Genomic DNA, 20343 nt, shown 5'->3' on the forward strand with positions numbered 1-20343 from the left:
GAGGTAATGTTGGCAGTGTAGTTTCATGGAAAAAAAACAAAACCCTCAATTTGGAGTCAGAGAACCTGGATTCAAATCTCTACTCAGTTACTTAGTATTCTAAGAGTAAAATCTTGGGCAAGTCATCCTCTGGGTCTTTCCTAATCTATAAAAACAAAGAGGTTTAGAAAGATAATTCCTGAAATCCCTTTCAGTTCTAAATCTGTGATCTATGATCCAAAATTAGTTTGTGTTTTCTGAACACCTACCAGATAAAAACCAGAGAGGAGCTCAACAGTATATTGGGAGGAAAGCCAACCTAGTAATAAAAATTACTGGCAGAAAATCCACAAATTAGCTTGACAGGCATGCAGATAACTGAGAACTGATTACAGTACCATCATTTGACATGTGAACCACAATACTCATTACTTTGAGGTAGCTAGAAGTTATAAGGATTAAAGCAATAGACTAGGAATTAGGAACACCTCAGTTCAAATCCCGTCTCTGACACAAACTGGCTTTGTGATACTGGGCAAGTGATTTAACTGTACTGTGCCTCAGTTAAATCACCTGTAAAAAGAGGGGACTGCAGTTGGGCCCTTCCAGCTCCAGATCTATGATCCTATGATAAAGGGGATACTGAACCTCTAAACCCAAACAATAATTAGAACTCTAAGAGGAAGGAGATCCTCTAAGAGGATCTAAGAGCTTTAAAATATATTAACAAACCAATTTAAATCTGAGGTAGTTCCTAGGTCATTTGAATACTGAATATGTAAAGACAAATCAGACATATACCTGCTGATGTAGGGGTAAAAGAACTCTTTTCTCCTCCTTCAAACCATAAACATGCCACTTATTTCCTCCAGTACAATTTCACCATTTCATTATTATTCCTTTGACAGATCATCTATAGGTTCCCTGAGGACTAATCTCAATGAACTTTACTCTCACATTCTCTCTAAGAGTCATTCAAACATTAGACTAAAGAATGCACACTAGGAAATTGAAAATGATGACTAGTAGACTATGGTAATAAATTACTGAAGCTATAACCTGACAAATGTGGTCTTGAAAAATAGGAGATTAGAAGAAGCCCTAACAACAGAATAATTCTGCCCTTTTTTCCTTCATAAATACACTGTCAGGGGCAAACGAAACTGGTGGGAAAAAATTAAATGCATTAAAATCTAGTACCTGCAGCAGCTGGGTTAATCTGTAGAGGCAGAGTTATAATGAAAATGAATGCACTTTGACTGTACTGAGCAGTACAGCGTGCCATAGCTGTCAGCCAAATTTCAGTCATGTGGCGATTTGCAGTGAAAGGAGGAGAAAGTCTAACTGCAATCGTGAGAACTGATCTAAAAACTGAACCTGAATGTTTAAGAAGAGAGTGGAATTGACAGTGAAGCTCATCAACCCAGGGGCAATGCTTCATCAGTGCCTACCAGGTACCACACCCTCAATCCTGAACATCATCTTCAGCCAAGAGCTTACAGTTTGCATTAGGCTGCAGATCTGCTGATATGATGGGGAGCTCCTTGCAAGGATAAAATCATAGGGCCTGATCAAAAAAAAAAAAATCTTTAATACACCTTTAAGGATATGGAGCAGACCATTTCAAAATGAGGCAATTAAATTTGTAATATGTATTTCAAAAATACAATTAGATAAACTATCAAAATTTTAGGTGGAAATTAGGGTCAGATTTCATAATCTTAAATTGTAAAATAAACATTTTTCATATAAAATTTTACCTATTTACTAGATAAAATGAATCATTAAAAATCATCATAAAAGACATTATTTTCCTTATTGATCAGTTATCCTTATCACATATTGCTATGCATATAAAGGTGAAAACATGTAGTTGGTTTATAGAATTTTGTTTTAAAAATAATGGTCTGAATTAAAAAATTAATTGCTTCAATAAGCACGTTGGTACAATGAATATTGCTTATATAATAGGAATCACCACAAACATATTTAGCTGTATTGCAGCTAACAAAATAAGATCAGACCACTCTTTATGAGAACCAGTGAAGACAACCAGACTAATTCAGTGAGAAAGAAGGAAATTAAAAATTATCATCATCACCATCACCTGCAGGGAGCAATTTATCATTCTTGTTCCTCACTGGTATCATGTTCCAACAGCGTGCAGCTACAGCAGATACAATTAGGCAGCTGGCCACAGAGGTAGGAGGATAATGTGCTTTTGATGGAGTTTATCCAAGCATGGAGATAGAGTGCTTGTAATCCATGCAGCAGTCACTACAGTATAACAAAAAGACAACTGCTATTTTGTGATGGAATATTTCTTTAAAAAACCTTAATATAAGATCAAAATATGATTTATCAACTGATGCACTTAAAAGTAAAGGTTTACATGTTAATTACATAAAATCATTATATTCTGTTAATAACCATTTAATCTAACATTTTAATAAAGAAACTTCATAAATAATTATATGCTGAATACCATTATTGGTAATTGGTATTTAAACTACAAAGCAATAATCAATTGCATTAAGATTATAAAGCATCATTTTCTTCCAATATTAATTAAATCATAAAGTTTTGGACTCTATTCTTTCTCCTATTAATTCTCTATTTTTTCCCCAAGATAAAATTTGTATTTTTCTCTTCTTTTTTAATTCCTTCTGGGAGCAATAAACAGTAGGTGCCAAATACTTCCCAAGAGATATTGTCATTACTGATTAGGCCTCAACTACAGGACAAGCAGTAAAGAGCAAGCAGCATAGACTCTCCATTAAAAAGATAACAGCAGCAAAATTTACTGGAAAGAGATTTAATACTTTTAATTCTGATTAAATCTAATGATATGATTATCAGAGTGTAACTAGAAAGTTTTTCTCATTTAGCCCATCTTTTCTTCTTGCAATTTCAAAAGCAAATTTTGGACCTAAAGAGTCCCCTCTCTGACCTAAATGATAACTGGTACAGCCTTATTTCAAACTTCCTCCTCGACCTTACTTCCTACTGATGAAAGGAAGCAGTGATCTGTCCATAAACACAAAGACATTGGAAACATCCTGAGGACTGGTCTTAAGACTATCACATGATCCTTTGGGGCTGGGGGAAGGAGATGTATTCTGACCCCTTCAGATTGGCAAAAGTGACAGAATTATTCTCTAATTCCTTTCTTTAACAGGTTAGAGACATGCAACAAGGCTTCAACATCAAATGAGTCTGTATACGCTAATTCTTATAATGTAAAATACATCTTGTCTACCCCCTTTTTGTCTTTCCATCTTTTCTACCCTCTTCAGTACAAGATGCTCCTTTACAAATGCCCCCAGACACATTTAAGCAGTGCTCCTTGCATTTCACATATAGACTAGCCTTGGACTCAAGACTCAAGAAGATCTGAATTAAAAATCCTGTCTCAGACACTTACCAACAGTGTGACCCTGGGCAAGTCAATTAACCTCTCCCAGCTTCAGTTTCCTTATCTGTAAAATAGGAATAAAAATGGAACCCCTCACAGGGCTGTTGTGAGGATAAAAAGACATAAAAGTCTTTGTAAATCTTTTTTTTGGTGAGGCAACTGGGGTTAAGTGACTTGCCCAGGGTCACACATCTAGTAAGTGTCAAGTGTCTGAGGCCGGATTTGAACTCAGGTACTCCTGAATCCAGGGCTAGTGCTCTATCCACTGCGCCACCTAGCTGCCCCTGTAAATCTTAAAGCATGACAGATGTGACAGGGAGGAAGGAAACAAGCATTTATCAAGGGTCTATTGTGTGCCAGATACTGTGCTAAGTACTTTATAATTATTATCTCATTTGACTCTCACAACAACCCTGAGAGGTAGATAGTATTATTATCCTTATTTTTCAGTTGAGGAAACTGAAGCATACAGAGGTGAAATGAATTGTCCAGAGTCACACAACTAGTGTCTGAGGCTGTCATTTCTCAAAAATATAGAGAACTGAATCAAATTTATAAGAATATAAGTCATTCCCCAATTGATAAATGGTCAAAAGCTATCTATAGTCATTTGAACAAATGCTCTAAATCACTACTGATTAGAGAAATACAAGTTGAAATAACTCTGAGGTAGTGCCTCACACCTCTCAGATTGGCTACTGACAGAAAAGGAAAATGACAAATGTTGGATGGGGAAGTAGGAAAATTAAGACACTAAATGCACTGTTGGTGGAGTTGTAAACTGACCTAACCATTCTGGAGAGCAATTTGAAACTATGTCCAAAAAGCAATAAAACTATGCATAGATACCCTTTGAGCCAGCAACAACCAGTAGGTCTCTGTTTCAAAGAGATTAAAAAAAAAAAAAAAGGAAAAAGAGTTTTATTAAAAAATATTTATCGCAGCTTTTTTGTGGTGGCAAAGAACTGGAAAATGAGAGGATGGCCATCATTTGGGGAATGGCCGAATATGTTATGGTATATAATTGTGATGGAATACTATTATGCTATAAGAAAATAAAGAGGATGCTTTCAGAAAAACCTGGAAAGATTTACATGAATTGATGCAAAATGAAGTGAGCAGAACCAGGAGAACATTGTACACAGTAACAGCAGTATTGTATAATAATCAACTGTGAATAACTTAGCTATTCTCAGCAATGCAATGCTCTAAGACAATTCTGAAGGACTCATTTTGGAAAATACTATCTATCTCCAGAGAAAGAACTGATGGAGTCTGAATGAAGATCAAAGGATACTTTTTTTTACTCTATTTTTCTTGAGTTTTTTTTTTTGTCTGTTTTCTTTCACAACATGACTAATATGGACATGTTTTGCATGACTGCTGTATAGCCTTTATTAAATTGCTTGCCTTCTCAATCATGTGGGAAGGAGAGAATTGGGGATCCAAAATTTTTAAAAAATGAATGTTAAAATTTTTTTACATGTAATTGGGGAAAAAAAAATCAAAAAGAAAAGGTGTCTGAGGCCAGATTTGATCTCAGGTCTTCATGATTTCTGGCCCAGGACTCTATTCACTGTAGCACCTAGCTGCCTACAGCTATTACTCTACATTACGGATATTACAGCTATAGCTATAGTTGTTATCTAGAATCTCCTCTTTGACATGAATGGATAGATGAATTTTGTAAATGTTCATTAAGCACCATCTCATCACTGGAAACACAAAGAAAAAACAAATAGTCAATGCCCTCAAGAAGTTTATCATCTAATGGGAGAGACAACACACACCCACACACATATACACACGTATTTATGTATATGGAGAGAGAAAGAGAGAGAGAAAGAGAGAGAGAGAGAGAGAGAGAGAGAGAGAGAGAGAGAGAGAGAGAGAGAGAGAAAGAAAAGGTGAGAGATAACTTTACAGGGAAGGCACTACAGGCTGGGGGGGGCCCATAAAAGGCCTCCAACAGAAATAGTGCTAAGCTGAATTTTGAAGAAAAACAGGAATTTTAAGAGGTAGATGAGAGAAAAGAGTAGATGCTAAGTATGGGAGCAGCAGATGGATTGTCATGGGCCAAGAACAACCAGCAGGTCAATACAGTGGATAGAGTGTGTAAGAAGGGACTAATGTGCCAGAAGACTGGAAAGACAGGAAGAAGGCAAGCTGTGAAGAGCTTTCTTTAAAGGCTAAACTAAGAGAGAGAGAGACAGAAAATGAGAAATGAAAAGAAGAACACATAGATTAAGAGATGTGGAGAAAGAAACAAGATATGGCAAATGACTGGCTTCATGAGGGAAAAGTGAGGTTGTGAATCTGTAAGGTTGTGAAAAGTGGGGAAAGATGAGGGTGTCCTACACAGAAATAGTAAAGTCTAGAAGAGGGCTGGATTTGGAAGGGAAAGATTACTGTCACATATTCTATAATTATCTCATGTTGTCTTTATTTATACTCTTTGTGAGCATTACAAGAGGAGATGACCAAGTATCCAAGGCATCCTTTTGAAACACAACCATAGGGGCAGCTAGATGGCGCCGTGGATAGAGCACTGGCCCTGGAGTGAGGAGGACCTGAGTTCAAATCTAACCTCAGACACTGAACACTTACTAGCTGTGTGACCCTGGGTAAGTCACTTAACCCCAATTGCCTCACCGTACCAACTGCTAGCTTTTTCATTTGCTGCTCCTAAGGACAATTTGTGAACTTTCCCTTAAGCTTCCACTTTCTTGTGCTTCTGGTTTCATTTAGTACAAAGACAGCAATATCCTCCAGTTCTCCATAATATGTCAATCTGCTGATCTCTAGACAAAGATTTCACACATACAGTACCTACAGTTAATATTTTAAAAGAAACTGAAAGGGTATGCCCAGCTGGCACTGCCATGCCATGAGAGGTAGGAAGAGTATGACTTCTCAGAAGGTAGATTCCAAGCTACTCTTCAAAATGGAATTCTAACGTCAGGTCCTCCAAGAAATCTTCCCTTACCCTTTCAGAGCTTCGTGACCTTCTTCCACAGAAATTACGCAGAACTTTGCTATATACACCATTATAACACAGCTGTTCTGTATCTGGTAGTCTTGGAGAGTTGCCTGGGGGTACAGCAAAGCTAAATGATTAGCTTACAGTCATAGAGCCAGTATCTGCCAGAAGCTAGACTTCAAATCCAGCCTCAAACACTTACTAGCTTTGTGACCAGAGGGGAGTCGCTTAACCCTGCTTGCCTCAGTTTCCTCATCTTTAAATGAGCTAGAGAAAGGAATGGCAAACCACTCCAGTTTCTTTGCAAAGAAAACCCCAAACGGATGGAGTCATGAAAGGTCAGATATGACGACAGTAAGACTTAAGTCCAATTTCTTCTGATTCCAAGGCCAATCGGCCTTCTACCCACTTTATTATGAGAACTCAGTTTAAGTAGAACAGCTCCCAAGTCAAAAGAGGGTCAGAAGAATCTGAATAAATCAGGTATCAATTACTCTAAAATGGATTAAGGAAAGGCAGGTATGTTTGGGGGCAGGGATGCTAAAGCTTAGGCTGATATCATGATGGGGACCCTGAGATACATTACTAGATGGATTAGATTTGACGAAAAATGTTATGTTCTTATGACTAGACAGAAAGAACTCTTACTTCGCCCCTGGCAACAGCCACTCCCTCCCCCCAATACACTTCTAATGACAGAGAGAAAGAGAGAGACAAAGACAGAGACAGAGAGAAAGGAATTAACTTTCCTTCATATATCAAGATAATGGCACTAATTATTTGTTATGCATTGTATAATTAGAAATACTAGTGGAAAAAGACAGAAAATCCCACTAAAGAAGTCTATTAAAACATTTAAATTAAATTAAAAAAATACTTACCAGATGCCCTACTAAAATCTATGATGCAAGTTTAGGACAAATTTTACTTTTTTCTAAGTAGCACAGATGTGCTTTCCTAACTAGTTTCTTTAGCTTATTAGCTTTGCAAGGTCAAAATTAGGTCAACTTGCACCAAAATTACTTAGAACTGATTTAATACTCAGTAATGAGTTTGGAGATGGCAGGTTTAGACTGTCAGAAGAATCTCAAAAGTCCTGAAAGAGGGTTTAAATACTATAGCTGCAAAGAAATGTACTAATCTTGCTATTTTCTTAAACCAATGGAAAAATTTAAAGCTTGATTAAAAAGCAAAATGAAGACGAAGGCCAGGACTGAGCAACAGATCAATGAAGTTTCAAATGGGAATAGTTTAGTGTTGTCTTAAAGAAAAATGTAATGTAGTCTTCATAACTACTTCATTAGAAAAGAAAAAGGAAATATTTAAAAGATTAACTCTTTAACCAACATAGCCAAAAAAATTAAGCATTTTAAAATGCTTACAGACTTGTTCTGGTTCCCAAAAAAACCCAATAGGAACCAAAATATTTCCTTTATTTGTTACCCATCGCCTGATTTTCATATAACCTCTCTGACTTCTGTTGGGACTAAGGTCTGGACATTTTCTCTGCGCATTATGTATGTTTCATTGTTAACATATGTAGAGAAAGAAAGAAGCATTCGTTCATTCAACAACCATTTATTATGTGTAAAGCACAGTGGCCACCTGAAAATGCCATGATTTAGGGACAATTTTCATCTACAACTCTAAAATCAGACCTCCTTCTCTACTACTCCACTGAAACCTCTCTCTCAAATCTCCTATCTGTAAAATCCAATGGCCTTTTCTCAGTCCTCATCTTCTTTGACTTTTCAGAAGTATCTGACACTGTTAACCCTCCATGTTCTCTTGGCACCTTCTCCTTGCTTATGTTCCATGCAATGGAAACAGAATCTCTACCTACTGAATCACAGCCAAACTCCTCAGCTGGACATTCAGGGCCCCTCTGCAATTAGTCTCAATTCTACTTTTCAAGCTTTCTTTCCCACTTCACCTCTTCACATAACTTATGATCAAGGAATCAGAATGTCTTTGCTTACAGGTCAAACATGGCCGACAGTGAGAATGTTCTTATTTTTCTGTTCACTTTTGAGGCTTAGCTCCTACTTAAGATTTATCTACCTTCAGCCAAAGGGATCCTGTTCTACCTCTCCATTTTCATAGCACTTTTTCTGCACCTCACCCATACACTGATCACACTCTATTTTTATTACAGGAATTTGTATATGTCTTATTCCTTTCCTAATTAGACTGCAATGTACTGTAGGACAGGGGTTGTGTTTTATTCATCTTTTTGTACCTCCTAAACTTGTATCCCACTGCCTTACTTCTAGGTGCTCAGTAAAGTTTGTTGAGTGAATTTTGCTTCACTTTATTTATATTAATAAAATAAATATCACTGAATCAATGAACCCTTTGTTTCTAATGGTTTTTAACTCACATCACTAACTTAATTATTAACTTACTTCAGATTCTCCCTTGGGAAATTTGGATATTCTGGCTCCTTTTAGAATTTTTCCTCTGATCAACTTTGTTTTTACTCATGAAGCTGTCACTAAGACATTATATACTGATACTGCCATCTCTTTCCATGTACAGTCATTAATCTATCATTAGTTCTCCACATGGATCCAGGGATTTCCCTTAAAAGGGACAACAATTCTCAAATGCCAACATAGCTTCCTTCACTTCGATTTTATGTAGCCCTGTCACCCAAAACAATATCATTATTGTAAAAGAGATTTAGATATAAAGAACAAGAAAGTCTTTTTCAATTTTAAGTCCAAGAATTATCTATATTTTTGTAATATTTAACTGAAAAAAAAAATGCTTGGGAAAACATTTCTGATCACTGTGGAGTTTTGGAATGAGTAGGGATTTGGGTTTGATCTATGCACTATAGGCAGTATGATAATATAGTCACATATGCTAACAAAGGATTTAAAACATGAAAAAAAATTAGATCAAGCTAAATGACTCATTTATTCAACAAACACTTTGATGAGGCTGACTGGGTACACTGCATTGTACTAGGGATGGATGGTGGGGAAAGCCCTCAATATCACCTCTGCAGTGATTATAATCCACTCTACCCCCTTTACCATTTTGATCTCCTAGTGAATGAATCAGTTCAACTTCATACCAGCTTCTCCCTGCAGAGGTGACTCCAACTTCTTACTCATCTTCTATTTCTCTCTCTGTTGGCAATGCTTTCCTGCTGTCTACAAACATACCAATGTCAACCCCATTCTTAAAAAAAATCCTCACGTGATCTGTACCTTTCTGACAGCTATCATCCTCTATCTCTTCTCCCTTTTGTGGCTAAATTCCTTGAGAAAGCTATCTCCAATCAAGGCACCCACCTCAAATCTCTCCCCAAGCCAGACTACCTTCTACTCAGCTATCAAACTGGTCTTCCTAAAGCTTAGGTGTGACCATGTATCTCACTTCCTTTTTCGCTCCCCTCCAATGAACACCAGTGGTTCTCTTTTACCTCCAGGACTAAATAGAAAAGTCCTCTATTTGGATTTTAAAACTTTTCATAACCTGGCCCCTTCCTCTTTCTAGTTTTTTTAATGCTTTACTCCCCTCCATATCCTCTCTGACACAGGCCTTCTTGTTGTTCCTAGCAAAAGAAACTCCATTTCCCTACTCTGTGATGGTTTTTTTTTTTTTTTTTGGTGAGGCAATTGGGGTTAAGTGACTTGCCCAGGGTCACATAGCTAGTAAGTGTTAAGTGTCTGAGGTTAGATTTGAACTCAGGTCCTTCTGAATCCAGAGCCGGTGCTCTATCCACTGCGCCACCTAGCTGCCCATACTCTGTGACTTTTTACTTGCTATGCCCCATGCCTGGAAATACTTTTCATCCATACCTCTGCTTCCTGGCTTCCTTCAAGTCTCAGCTAAAATCTCACTTTCTGCAAGGTCTTTCCCAATCCCCCTTAATTTTAGTGCATTCTCTGTGAGAGCACCTCCAATTTATCCTGTTAGCTTGTTTGTATATAGTTTGCATTTTTTCTCCCTTATTAGAATGTGATCTCCTTAAGTGTAGGAATGATTTTTATCTTCCCAGCTAAGTGGACACAGAAGAAAGCTATATATACCACTGTATAATTAATATTGATATTCAAGAACTCACAAAGAAGTACTATATTGTACTTTTATAGGTTTAAAGTGTTCACTTTTGAACTTATCAAAAATTCTCTTAAGATAAAGGATTTGATTGTTCATGACTTTGAGGTTGGGTAGGCTGGTATGATGAGGCTATACTCAATCCTAAAATGAAAGGTAATTTTATTCAAACTGCTGATAAGTCTACATGATACAGTAAACAAATGCTCAAACGTTATATTTTTTTACTTCATTCATAATAAAGTTTGTTAGGACAGCATCCTCTAATCAGGACAATCATACACAGCAAAGACGTCATCCTCAAAAAACAAATTGTAAATGAATTTCTATGACACAAAACATTAAATAAACAAACCTATGCTATCTTACTTTCTCTTTAATTTTAGGCAATTAGATTTTTTTTCTCCATTAAAAGACTGCTTAATCTTGAGAGAGCCAACTAAACTAATATCAGTCTAGCACATACACACTACGGGAATTAAAACATAAGATGTTCTTGGCATTTTGGTGCTTTAAAAAAAAAACTAATTTGCCCTTTAATTTTTTTTAATTAGGCCACAAATTTAGAACCTCATTTGGCAGGAAATAGCTATGCATACATTAAAAAAGGGCTTAAGTGCTCAGAGAATTTGGGCATTTTATACCTTGTAGCTATTCACATTTCTGAGCACAACAAAAAACAGTAAAATCCAAATTTAGAATTGCTTTAAGGTATGCAGGGAAATCACAAGCTAATGTGCATTATGGGCTATTTTTACCACTATGAAAAACTAAAGAATACCTTCTCTGTTCCCAGATGCTAGGTTATAGAGATGATTACAAAAAGAAATCTGAGAGTATTATTTCTAGCATGCTTTGGGCATATGCCTGAGATTCTCTCAAAACTCTCCCTTTTTCAATGCTCTCCCAATTTCTCTGATTATATTATAGAGAGATCCTCAATTAGGTACTCATTTGTCTTTAACATCTCTTTAATGCCTTGTAGCTTCGGGTTCTCTCCAACAAAACACAGCTGCTAATCTTTCTTTTAATAAGGAAGGTATGCTTCAGGTTTTGGTAACAGGAACAGCCAGCTACAGTTTGGCAAAATATGTCTGGAGATATGTGTGTCAGGCCTGCAGTGATAAATGTGGGAAAAAGAGATAGGTTGTTGAACCAATAATGTGCTGTCAAGGCACTCACTCACTCACAGAATATTCAAAATCTGAACTCATTAAACCTATTTATTCTGTAACTGTTTCATGTCTTTTTAATAAGGTAAAGGTTTTTCCATAGCAATGAAAAATTAGATTAGAATGAATAAGCTTAGATTGTACAATTAAAAAAGACACCTTGTATTCACTTATCTTTTTTTATACGCTTTTCCTCTCCAGTCACTTATAGCACCACTTATTATGACAATGACCAATAAAAATATCCTTCTAACTTGAAATCAAATTTGGAAGAAAAACTTACAATGGCACATTGAACAAGTGAGACACTATAAATTTATTTCTGCTTTCTCTTTACAAGGAAAAACACTTCACATCTTCCCTTGGTAGTTTTTACTCAGGACATGATCAAATGTAGAAAATAAACTGCCTATTGGAAATTCGTTCTGCTTCAACACTGGAACTTCCTCTTAAGTCCAGCTAATTGACTGAATTTTTTTTCATGCATGCCCTTCTATTTTGGTAATAACCTTTCTGAAGGAGTCTAGGACTTACAGAATTTAGGTGGCAACTTCTGATATTTAAATTATTTCAATAACAAATACCCAACAATATAAAATCTTGGAGAGCAGAGAGGAGTCAGATTTAGATTTAAAGACTTTTCTTTTGACTAATAAAGCACAAAACTGTGACGCGTATGTTGGATGGTTTCAAATTATAGACCAGCTTTGCCTAAAAGCTGTTATGTGACCAAATCAAATAACTTCTTTACAAAATATTTACTGAAATGATAAGTAAGCAAAGAAGTCCTGGTCCACCTGAACAAATATTTAAATGTCCGATGGTAAATATGCATAAATGGCAAATCAATATAAAAAGTTACAAAGATATTATCAAGCCATCCCAAAGCGTCACTCTGAACCAAGAGTAACTTCTACAGGTTTACTTCATACTACATATAGTTATGTGTCCCCATAAAGTTATGAATATCATTTTGATATTTTAATTTAGTAAAAGTACTCACTATTAAAAAGTTAACTCAAAATTAAAAGAAAACACACTGCCCATGTAACTTAGCAATGAATCTTTTTGTATTTCAAATATTCACCAGTAAACATACCAGTTAAACTCAGGTGAACACATATCATGTTTCCTTGGAAGCAGGCACAGAGGCACACCTAATAAAGGTGAAGACTATTCTGCGTAGAAAAAAAAAAGCTACATATAGGAATTCTCTGAAATAAATCAAAATCACTTAAAAAATAAGAAATCCTAATGCATACTCTTGTAAACCACCTGAAAAAAAGGATTGGATGCGAACAGTTAGGGGAAAATACACCTTTTTGCCTTTCAGGATGAAAACAGGTACTCCAAAGGAACAATAATAAAAAAATGGGGAAAGAAGAGAGCGGAACATACAAAGGGAAAATCACTACATAAACATGGTCTTTTGTTACACTCTACTAAACTAACTTTTCTGAGGTTTACCAATCTGTTAGAACAGATCCGTTTCACAGCCTGGTAGAGGCAAATGTGGACTGTCGAAGGCAATTGCTTTCTTCATTTATCACAACCCTATAATTAATGTACTATCCCGCCCCACGATCAACTGCAATGCTAGTGAAACAATGAGGGTAGAATGAAATAGCTTACCGTACACATGGACAGTTTTGTGATTTTCAGGGTGAAATCTGAAGAAAACTCGAGATCAGGGACACAGGCAGTATGACAATCTATATGCTACCCAGAAAAAAAAAAAGAAAAAAAAGCTTTGTAAAAAATATTATCATGTGCTACAGGAAAGGCAGGATTTCTTGTATCATGTAAAAAGATTATAAACTATGAATGCCAATTGGAAATATGTTTGCAGTTATAGTCAACATTGAAACAAGTGGGCTAATAATGAAAAGCAGTTTATTTTTGGAATTCATTTCTATACTTGCATTTGAATATGGTTTTGCTATTATGGGGATTTATAACAAAACAAACTAAACAAGGCACTGTAAAGCTCAACTCAAGAAAACTAGTAACCTGCCATGTTTTTCCTTTCTACCCTATTTCATGATTCTTCCCACTCCTCATTTCACAGCAGTCCAAGTACTGTTTTAGGTACCTGCTTTCTAAACCTGTCTGTTTGTTTAATACTTTCTCAAAAAAGTGGAGGGTTAAGATTCCCATTCAGGTTAGTAAGTGGCAAGGTACCCTAAAAAAAGTACTTCACTAAATTATAGCATGCACATACTGATGTTGTTCCTATAGCTTATACTTAAGCGCAGTTATCTGTTGGCTCAGAGGAAGTAAGGTTGGTTGCTGCTAAAATGTCTTTAGTTGCACTTAGTTTTTCTGCCTGACATCAGTCAGTATGTTTTGGAATCACTGCTCATTTCAGCTGAGTAGAACAGAACTCAGCAAATAACATGCACATAGATATCACAAATGTTCCTAGCTGAAATTTTGTACCTCTGATACTTAAAAACCTCCACTGAAGGCTGACACCTAACTACATTATGGAGGTGATACTGAAGTATCAAAGGCCATGGACAAAAGAGTCGAAGTTTTAGCCGGTCCTACAAATCTCAGAAGCCTTTTTAGTCTGGGTTCATGGACAGCCATATAGTACGTCTGGCAGTAGACTGGCCTACCTACATGTAGAGAGATTCACTGTCAGCCTGATCACAGATAATGGACTTCTTTGGCCAAGGAACTCGCCAAGGTTAAACTCTGGAGTTTGGGAAGAATGGCAATTTGTGCTAGGGGGGAAGTACTCACGCTGACAGAACCACAGATCTCTTAAGTATTTAGAGGGCTGAAGATATTGGAAAGGCTTTCGAGGTTTTCATCCCAGTTCAAAATCTACCTATTAAATATATACTCTGAGACTTCCAGGCTGGAGCCAAGATGGTGGAGCAAAGGCAGTGAGCTGCCGAACTCATGACAGGATCGCTCCAAAATACATCCCATTAAGGCCATAGGACAAGGCCTGGAGCAGCAAAACCCACAGAAGAATGTGCTGAAATCATCTTCTAACCAAGAAGGGCTTGGAAAGTCAGAAGAAGGGAGCTGCTGTGCTGAGACAGGATAAGAACTCACTGTTTAACAAAAACTTATGGGATCATATACCTGGGAGGGCATTGTGCATGGTGACAGCAGTATTGATCGATGATGCGGTAAAAATGATTGGAGTTTTTGCTGACTCATTTGGGAGGCCCACCCTGAAGTTACATATGCTACTGAGGTCAGAAGGAGAAACCTCTCCATAGGCAGCTTTGTGAAGGACCTCCTCTTTTGGGGGAAGGAGATTGACTGCTTGCTGAGGGAAGGCTGGATTCGCTTCCAGAAGGCTCGGGCTTGCCAGCTCACCAGCTCTCTCTCCTCAGTTTTCCTGGTGATACAAGAAACTAGCAGATGTCCCAGGTGTGGTGAGTGAACACAAAAACCCTACATTCCTTTGAATTAGTTTAATTGGAAACTCTCTGGGGATTGTATAGACTTAGGTTAGAGTTAGAAGGATTTATCTGTTATCTTTTTCCCTATTTCCTTATCTTTGATTTTTATGAATTTCACCTTGTTGTTTAATTAATTCCCCCAAAATAAAATCTGATCCTTTTGTGGAAAAGAAGCTGTAAGGCTCCTTTCTTATTAGCCTGGGAGAAATATCTAGAAGGGCAGTTCGGTGGGGAGGGAGCTTTGAACGTAGGTCCCTCATTATTTCTGGGACCCCAATATTTCAGCGAGTCACCCAATTAACTCTCTCTATATGAAATCGGTCCCTACAATAAGCAATTGTGAATGACTTAACTACTCTCGGCAATGCAATGATCCAAGACAATCCCAAGGGACTAATGATGAAGCTTACTATTCACCCCATAGAAAGAACTGATAAAAAGACCACTTGTGGATTGTACATATATAACCTGGTTGCTGTCTTGTGGAGGGGGGAGGAGAGGGAGGGAGGGAGAAAAATTTGGAACTCCAAATCTTATTAAAATGAATGTTGAAAACTACCCTTACATGTAATTGGAAAACATAAAATAAATGTTTGTTGAAACAACTGAAAAATAAATAAACATACAAATAAATATAGACTCTGCAAACCTGATACACATATGCTTAAAATTCAAAAAGCTTCTGGTAATTAAGGCTTCTCTTAGATTTTTTGGGGGGAGGAGGGGAAATCTGTTAGAAATTCAGAAGTAGTCAAATAAGAAAAATGTATCTGTATTTAAGGAATTACTAAAGAAATAATTTAATAAGTATAATGTTAAGTATTAGAAAGCTTATGTCCTAATCAAGCACTTTCAATACTTCTGGTCTTAAAATTCTCTACCATTTATTTCTTGCAGTTCTTGGCAGTAAGCAAAGGGATCACTAGAGAGCGAAATTAGTTTCCCCTTTCCCTTTCCAGCCTTAGGGCTGAACTGACTACCTCTATGGCACTCCTCCCCTGGGAAAAAGAGATGAAGATAAATATCTGAATATATAAGAATGTATCCACAAAGTCGTGCATCAAACTACTCTAGGATCATCAGAGTGGCCCCAATTCTGCTTTGTGAGCTTTTGTTAAAGAGCTTAATTTCTGTTACACAATGCTGAGTAAACAACATTTAGTGAATACCCTCCCTATTTTGTGCACATCAAAGTATTAAGTGCTTTAGGGTTGGAGTGTGGACACAAGAGATAGAAGATATAATTTTGGCCTTAAATTCCTCAATCAACTGTTATTTGATTAACCTATAGGAAGGAGGAAAAGAAGAAACATCTAGGGTGTGGTCAAGGAAAGCTAGGTGAATTTCTACTCTGCAGTTACTACACTATCTTGTAACACAGTTATTGAACATAGTTTGACTCCTTAACATAAATCAACATGGCAAAGGGGACAATTATAAAGTATAGAAAGATATAACTGCAAAATTAGAACACTGTTATAGAGCTTAAGTTTTGTGAATAAATTCCTTGCTACCACTTGATCTAAGAAAAGCTCAGGAAGGCAGACGCTGAAAACAACAGTGAATAAGGGAAACCTAGGGTTAAATGGGAGTTATGATGTGGCAGGATACTATACAGAAAAAAAAACTCATTTAGATCAGAAGGTGGAAACAGAAGAATTGCAGAAGAAACAGAAGGAAATGTTTTGCCTTACCTGACCCAAGATAAGGGAGCCAGAAAGTAGAGAAAGATAAACAAAGCAATACATGCACAGTCTGACCTGAAGGACTATGAAACTGAGTATGAGTAGTTTGAATTTTATAGACTATGAAGTGATCAAGAAGGCATGACACAGTGAAACCAGCATGTAAGGATTATGAATTTAAAGGCAATATTATGAGTAGAGACTGGGAAACAGTTTAGCAGTTTGGTGGCCCATGAAAAAATTAGTGGATTAAATGCAAATATTTAGCAGATGGAAACAAAAAGATAAATGTGTATATATATTTGGCATAGTACCTTAATGTCACAGGGTTCTGAAATAACTGTCTTTGGGTCCAAAACTTCCACAACTGCTTCTGGAAGAACTGCTTTCTTCATACACGACATGTTGAAGCCATAGACATTATCCCAGAAAGCAATCCTATCTGCATGCTTGCTTGGATCTCCCACTGCCACTAAGCTGATTGTGCAAATGTCAGGGTAGACTGTAAAAAAAGAATATATACCATATATCAGTAATTACTATCACTTCCATCTAAAATTAAACAAATATGTAATGTGAATTGGTAAGGCTTGACCTCTTTGAATGATGAAAATGACCAGAATGTCACAGGTGGAAAGACCCAAGAGATGATACAATCCAATGCCCTCATTTTTCAGATGAGGAAAATGAGGTTCAGGGGAGTTAAGTGGCTTGTCCATGGTTACCTAGCTAGTAAGAATGATCTTCTGGGACAGATAGGTGTCACAGTAGATAGAGCACCGGCCCTGGATTCAGAAGGACCACAGTTCAAATCCAGCCTCAGACACTTGACACTTACTAACTGTGTGACCCTGGGCAAGTCACTTAACCCCAATTGCCTCACAACCACCACCCCCCCCCCAAAAAAAAGAATGGTCTTCAGATTTTGTCTTGGTTTTGCAATGCTCAGAAAAAGCCCTCAAACTAAGCTCCATGGTAGCCTCCTTAGAATACAGCCATTCACAATGGCAGTGGGGACTGCACCACTACCTCAGAAAGTGGATATAATATCATTTATGACAGGATCAGGTGACTGAAATCATTAAAATAAAGTCAGAGGGAAGTTTTCTAAGTGTCACTTATTAAAATATTCAAGTTTACTTTATAGCCTTAATTCCTTTAAACACTAAGAAACAATTTAGGAAAAATGTAATCCGTTTTTAAAAAGTAATGAAAATCGAGGCAGCTAGGTGGCACACCAGCCCTGGATTCAGGAGGACCTGAGTTCAAATTTGGCCTCAGACACTTGACACTTACTAGCTGTGTGACCTTTGGCAAGTCACTTAACCCTCATTGCCCTGAAAAAAAAAAAGTAATGAAAATGAATAGTTTTACATCAACAGTGCATATGAGTTCAGCTATCTATTGTGAAAGGTAACACCAAATACTCCATTCCAGTGTTCAAAATATTAGGAGACTTTTTTGTGATTTTTTTTTCCTTCATAAAGTAGTCTAAAGTTTCCTTTTTTCTCCCAACAATGTTTGAGTTTTTTAAAGATTTAAAAAAAAGAAGCTTATTAGAACATCACAAAGTAAAAGAAAAATTGAAATATAACTCCTTTTCTCCCACATCAAAAAATAAAAACAAAGAGAAAGATAATCATGGGAGTTAATAGCAAAATTATTGTGGAGGGTGGGATGTCAGACTTTCCAGGCCAGTTCCAGTACAGAAATACATTTCACTCCGCCAAGGTCATCAGCAACTCAAAGGTAGCTTAAGGTCCCAATTCTTGCAAGCACTAACAGGTTAAATTCCTTCTGTCAGAAGCAAAGCTTGAAGCTGAGTCTTTCTAACTTCAAGGCCCACATTTATCCATCACATGTTCCATAAAGCTGTGGAATGTAATTTATACCATAGATCTAATTAACCAACGCACTCTGAAAGTAAAGATAGTTTCCTACATAAGAAAAATACAAAAGTTTCCTATTTCTTTTTTATAGGGTCTAAGGAAGTAGAAGTCAGATAAGCTTCTCATTAATCTATCCCTACGAGAACTAATAACAAGCTAAATGGTCAGCAGGAGCAATTATTATGTTTCCAATAAAGAAAACAGTTTATTTTTCTACACCTAACAACAATTACATAAGAAAGAATATCTGGTATTAATGGATATTGCTGAGTATTTTCTGAACTTTCTCCATTTGCTTCATTAGGAAGGTATAGCAACTGTATTGTACCAGTAACTTTGGTGCCCTGAATTTTGAACTCTTTTTGGTAATCACAAGTAGCTTTCTCTCAGTGAAAGCTGAAAGCAATTTTGTTTAAAGAAAGTTTTTAGTGATAACTGCATGGGTCTGTAGTTTACTATATTAAAAAAAATGATGAGCAAGATGCTATCAGTAAAACAAGCAAAGACCTACATGAGCTGATGCAACGTGAAATGTACTGTATACAAAATAATAGCAATACTGTAAGATGATCTGCTATGAATGACTTGCTTATTTTCAGCCATGCAATGATCCAAGACAACTCTGAAGGTCCTATGAAAAATGCAGTCCATCTACAGAGAGAGAAGTGATGGTGTCTGAATACAGATCCAAGCATAATTATTTTTTGTTTGTTAGTTCCTTTATCTGAAGTTTTGTTTTTGTCTGTTTTCTTTCACAACCTGGATCATGTGGAAATCTTCTGCATGACTGCTCATGTGTAGCTTATAGTGAATTGTAAGTTCTAGGGCAGGGGGAAGGAGGAAGAGAATTTGGAATACAAAGATTTTTTTAAAAATTTGATGTCAAAATTTGAATTTACATGTAATTTGGGAAAAGAAAGCTTAATGGGGAAAAAAAAAAGATAATTCCATGGGTCACACACACACCCTTTCCTAAATCCTACCAACAAAGCTTAAAAAAGGTATTGGTTATGAACAACACTAGGGGTAAAATGAGACACACACACATGCTTGTCAAATATCTAAAAGAATCCCTTTCAGTTATGCTTGTATAGGTCCACTATTTCCATCCTAACTTATAACATGTCTTATAGATAGATAATTATTTTTTGGAAATGTTTTCAATCAGCTTAATGGTATCTTGTAAATGTCCAGAAGTCAACTACTTAAATTAGAAATAACACTTGTAATTGATGTTGGTAAAGTTTAAAGTTCAATTAGAGGATATTTATAGTACATGCCAAAATTTAACTTTCATCTGTAGCGCACTGACAAAAAAATAAACAAGTCTTACATGTAAATAAATTTACACACACACATACACACACATACACACACACACACACACACACACACACTGCTTTAGTGTACTAATAAAAGCTGGTCAAGTTCCTACAAAATGTTTAGAAAACGCTTCAATTTTGTAATTTTATGAAGTAACCTTGAGGGGCTTCTACAAATGCTCCTTAGTTCCACATCTAAATATTCTTATGAATTAGAATTACTATTATGAAAATTATTTATTTTTCCAGAAAAAGTTCATTTATTGTTTTAATAGTTATTTCTACAAAAGTTATTTAATTTAGAAACATCAACATATTTTCATAAACAGATCAAATGTAAAGTGATTTTACTTTTTCTAAGAGATTTTACATTTTTTTGTCTTAAAATGAAAAAGGTTTAAAAAT

General features: G+C 36.4%; 1 protein-coding gene across 2 annotated transcripts in view; it reads right to left on the reverse strand.

Annotated features, from left to right (window-relative positions):
• PRMT3 (protein arginine methyltransferase 3) overlaps positions 1 to 20343 on the reverse strand; it is a 145829-nt gene that overhangs the window by 34725 nt on the left and 90761 nt on the right. For both annotated transcript variants that reach the window (XM_043973313.1, XM_043973311.1), the window contains exons 12-13: positions 17042 to 17229; positions 13250 to 13336 (exon numbers count right to left, since the gene is read on the reverse strand). In XM_043973313.1, the coding sequence (XP_043829248.1) occupies positions 13250 to 13336; positions 17042 to 17229 (275 nt within the window). The remainder of the gene's footprint in view (positions 1 to 13249; positions 13337 to 17041; positions 17230 to 20343) is intronic.

Source organism: Dromiciops gliroides, chromosome 6 (assembly GCF_019393635.1).
Source record: "Dromiciops gliroides isolate mDroGli1 chromosome 6, mDroGli1.pri, whole genome shotgun sequence".
Taxonomy (NCBI): Eukaryota; Metazoa; Chordata; class Mammalia; order Microbiotheria; family Microbiotheriidae; genus Dromiciops; species Dromiciops gliroides.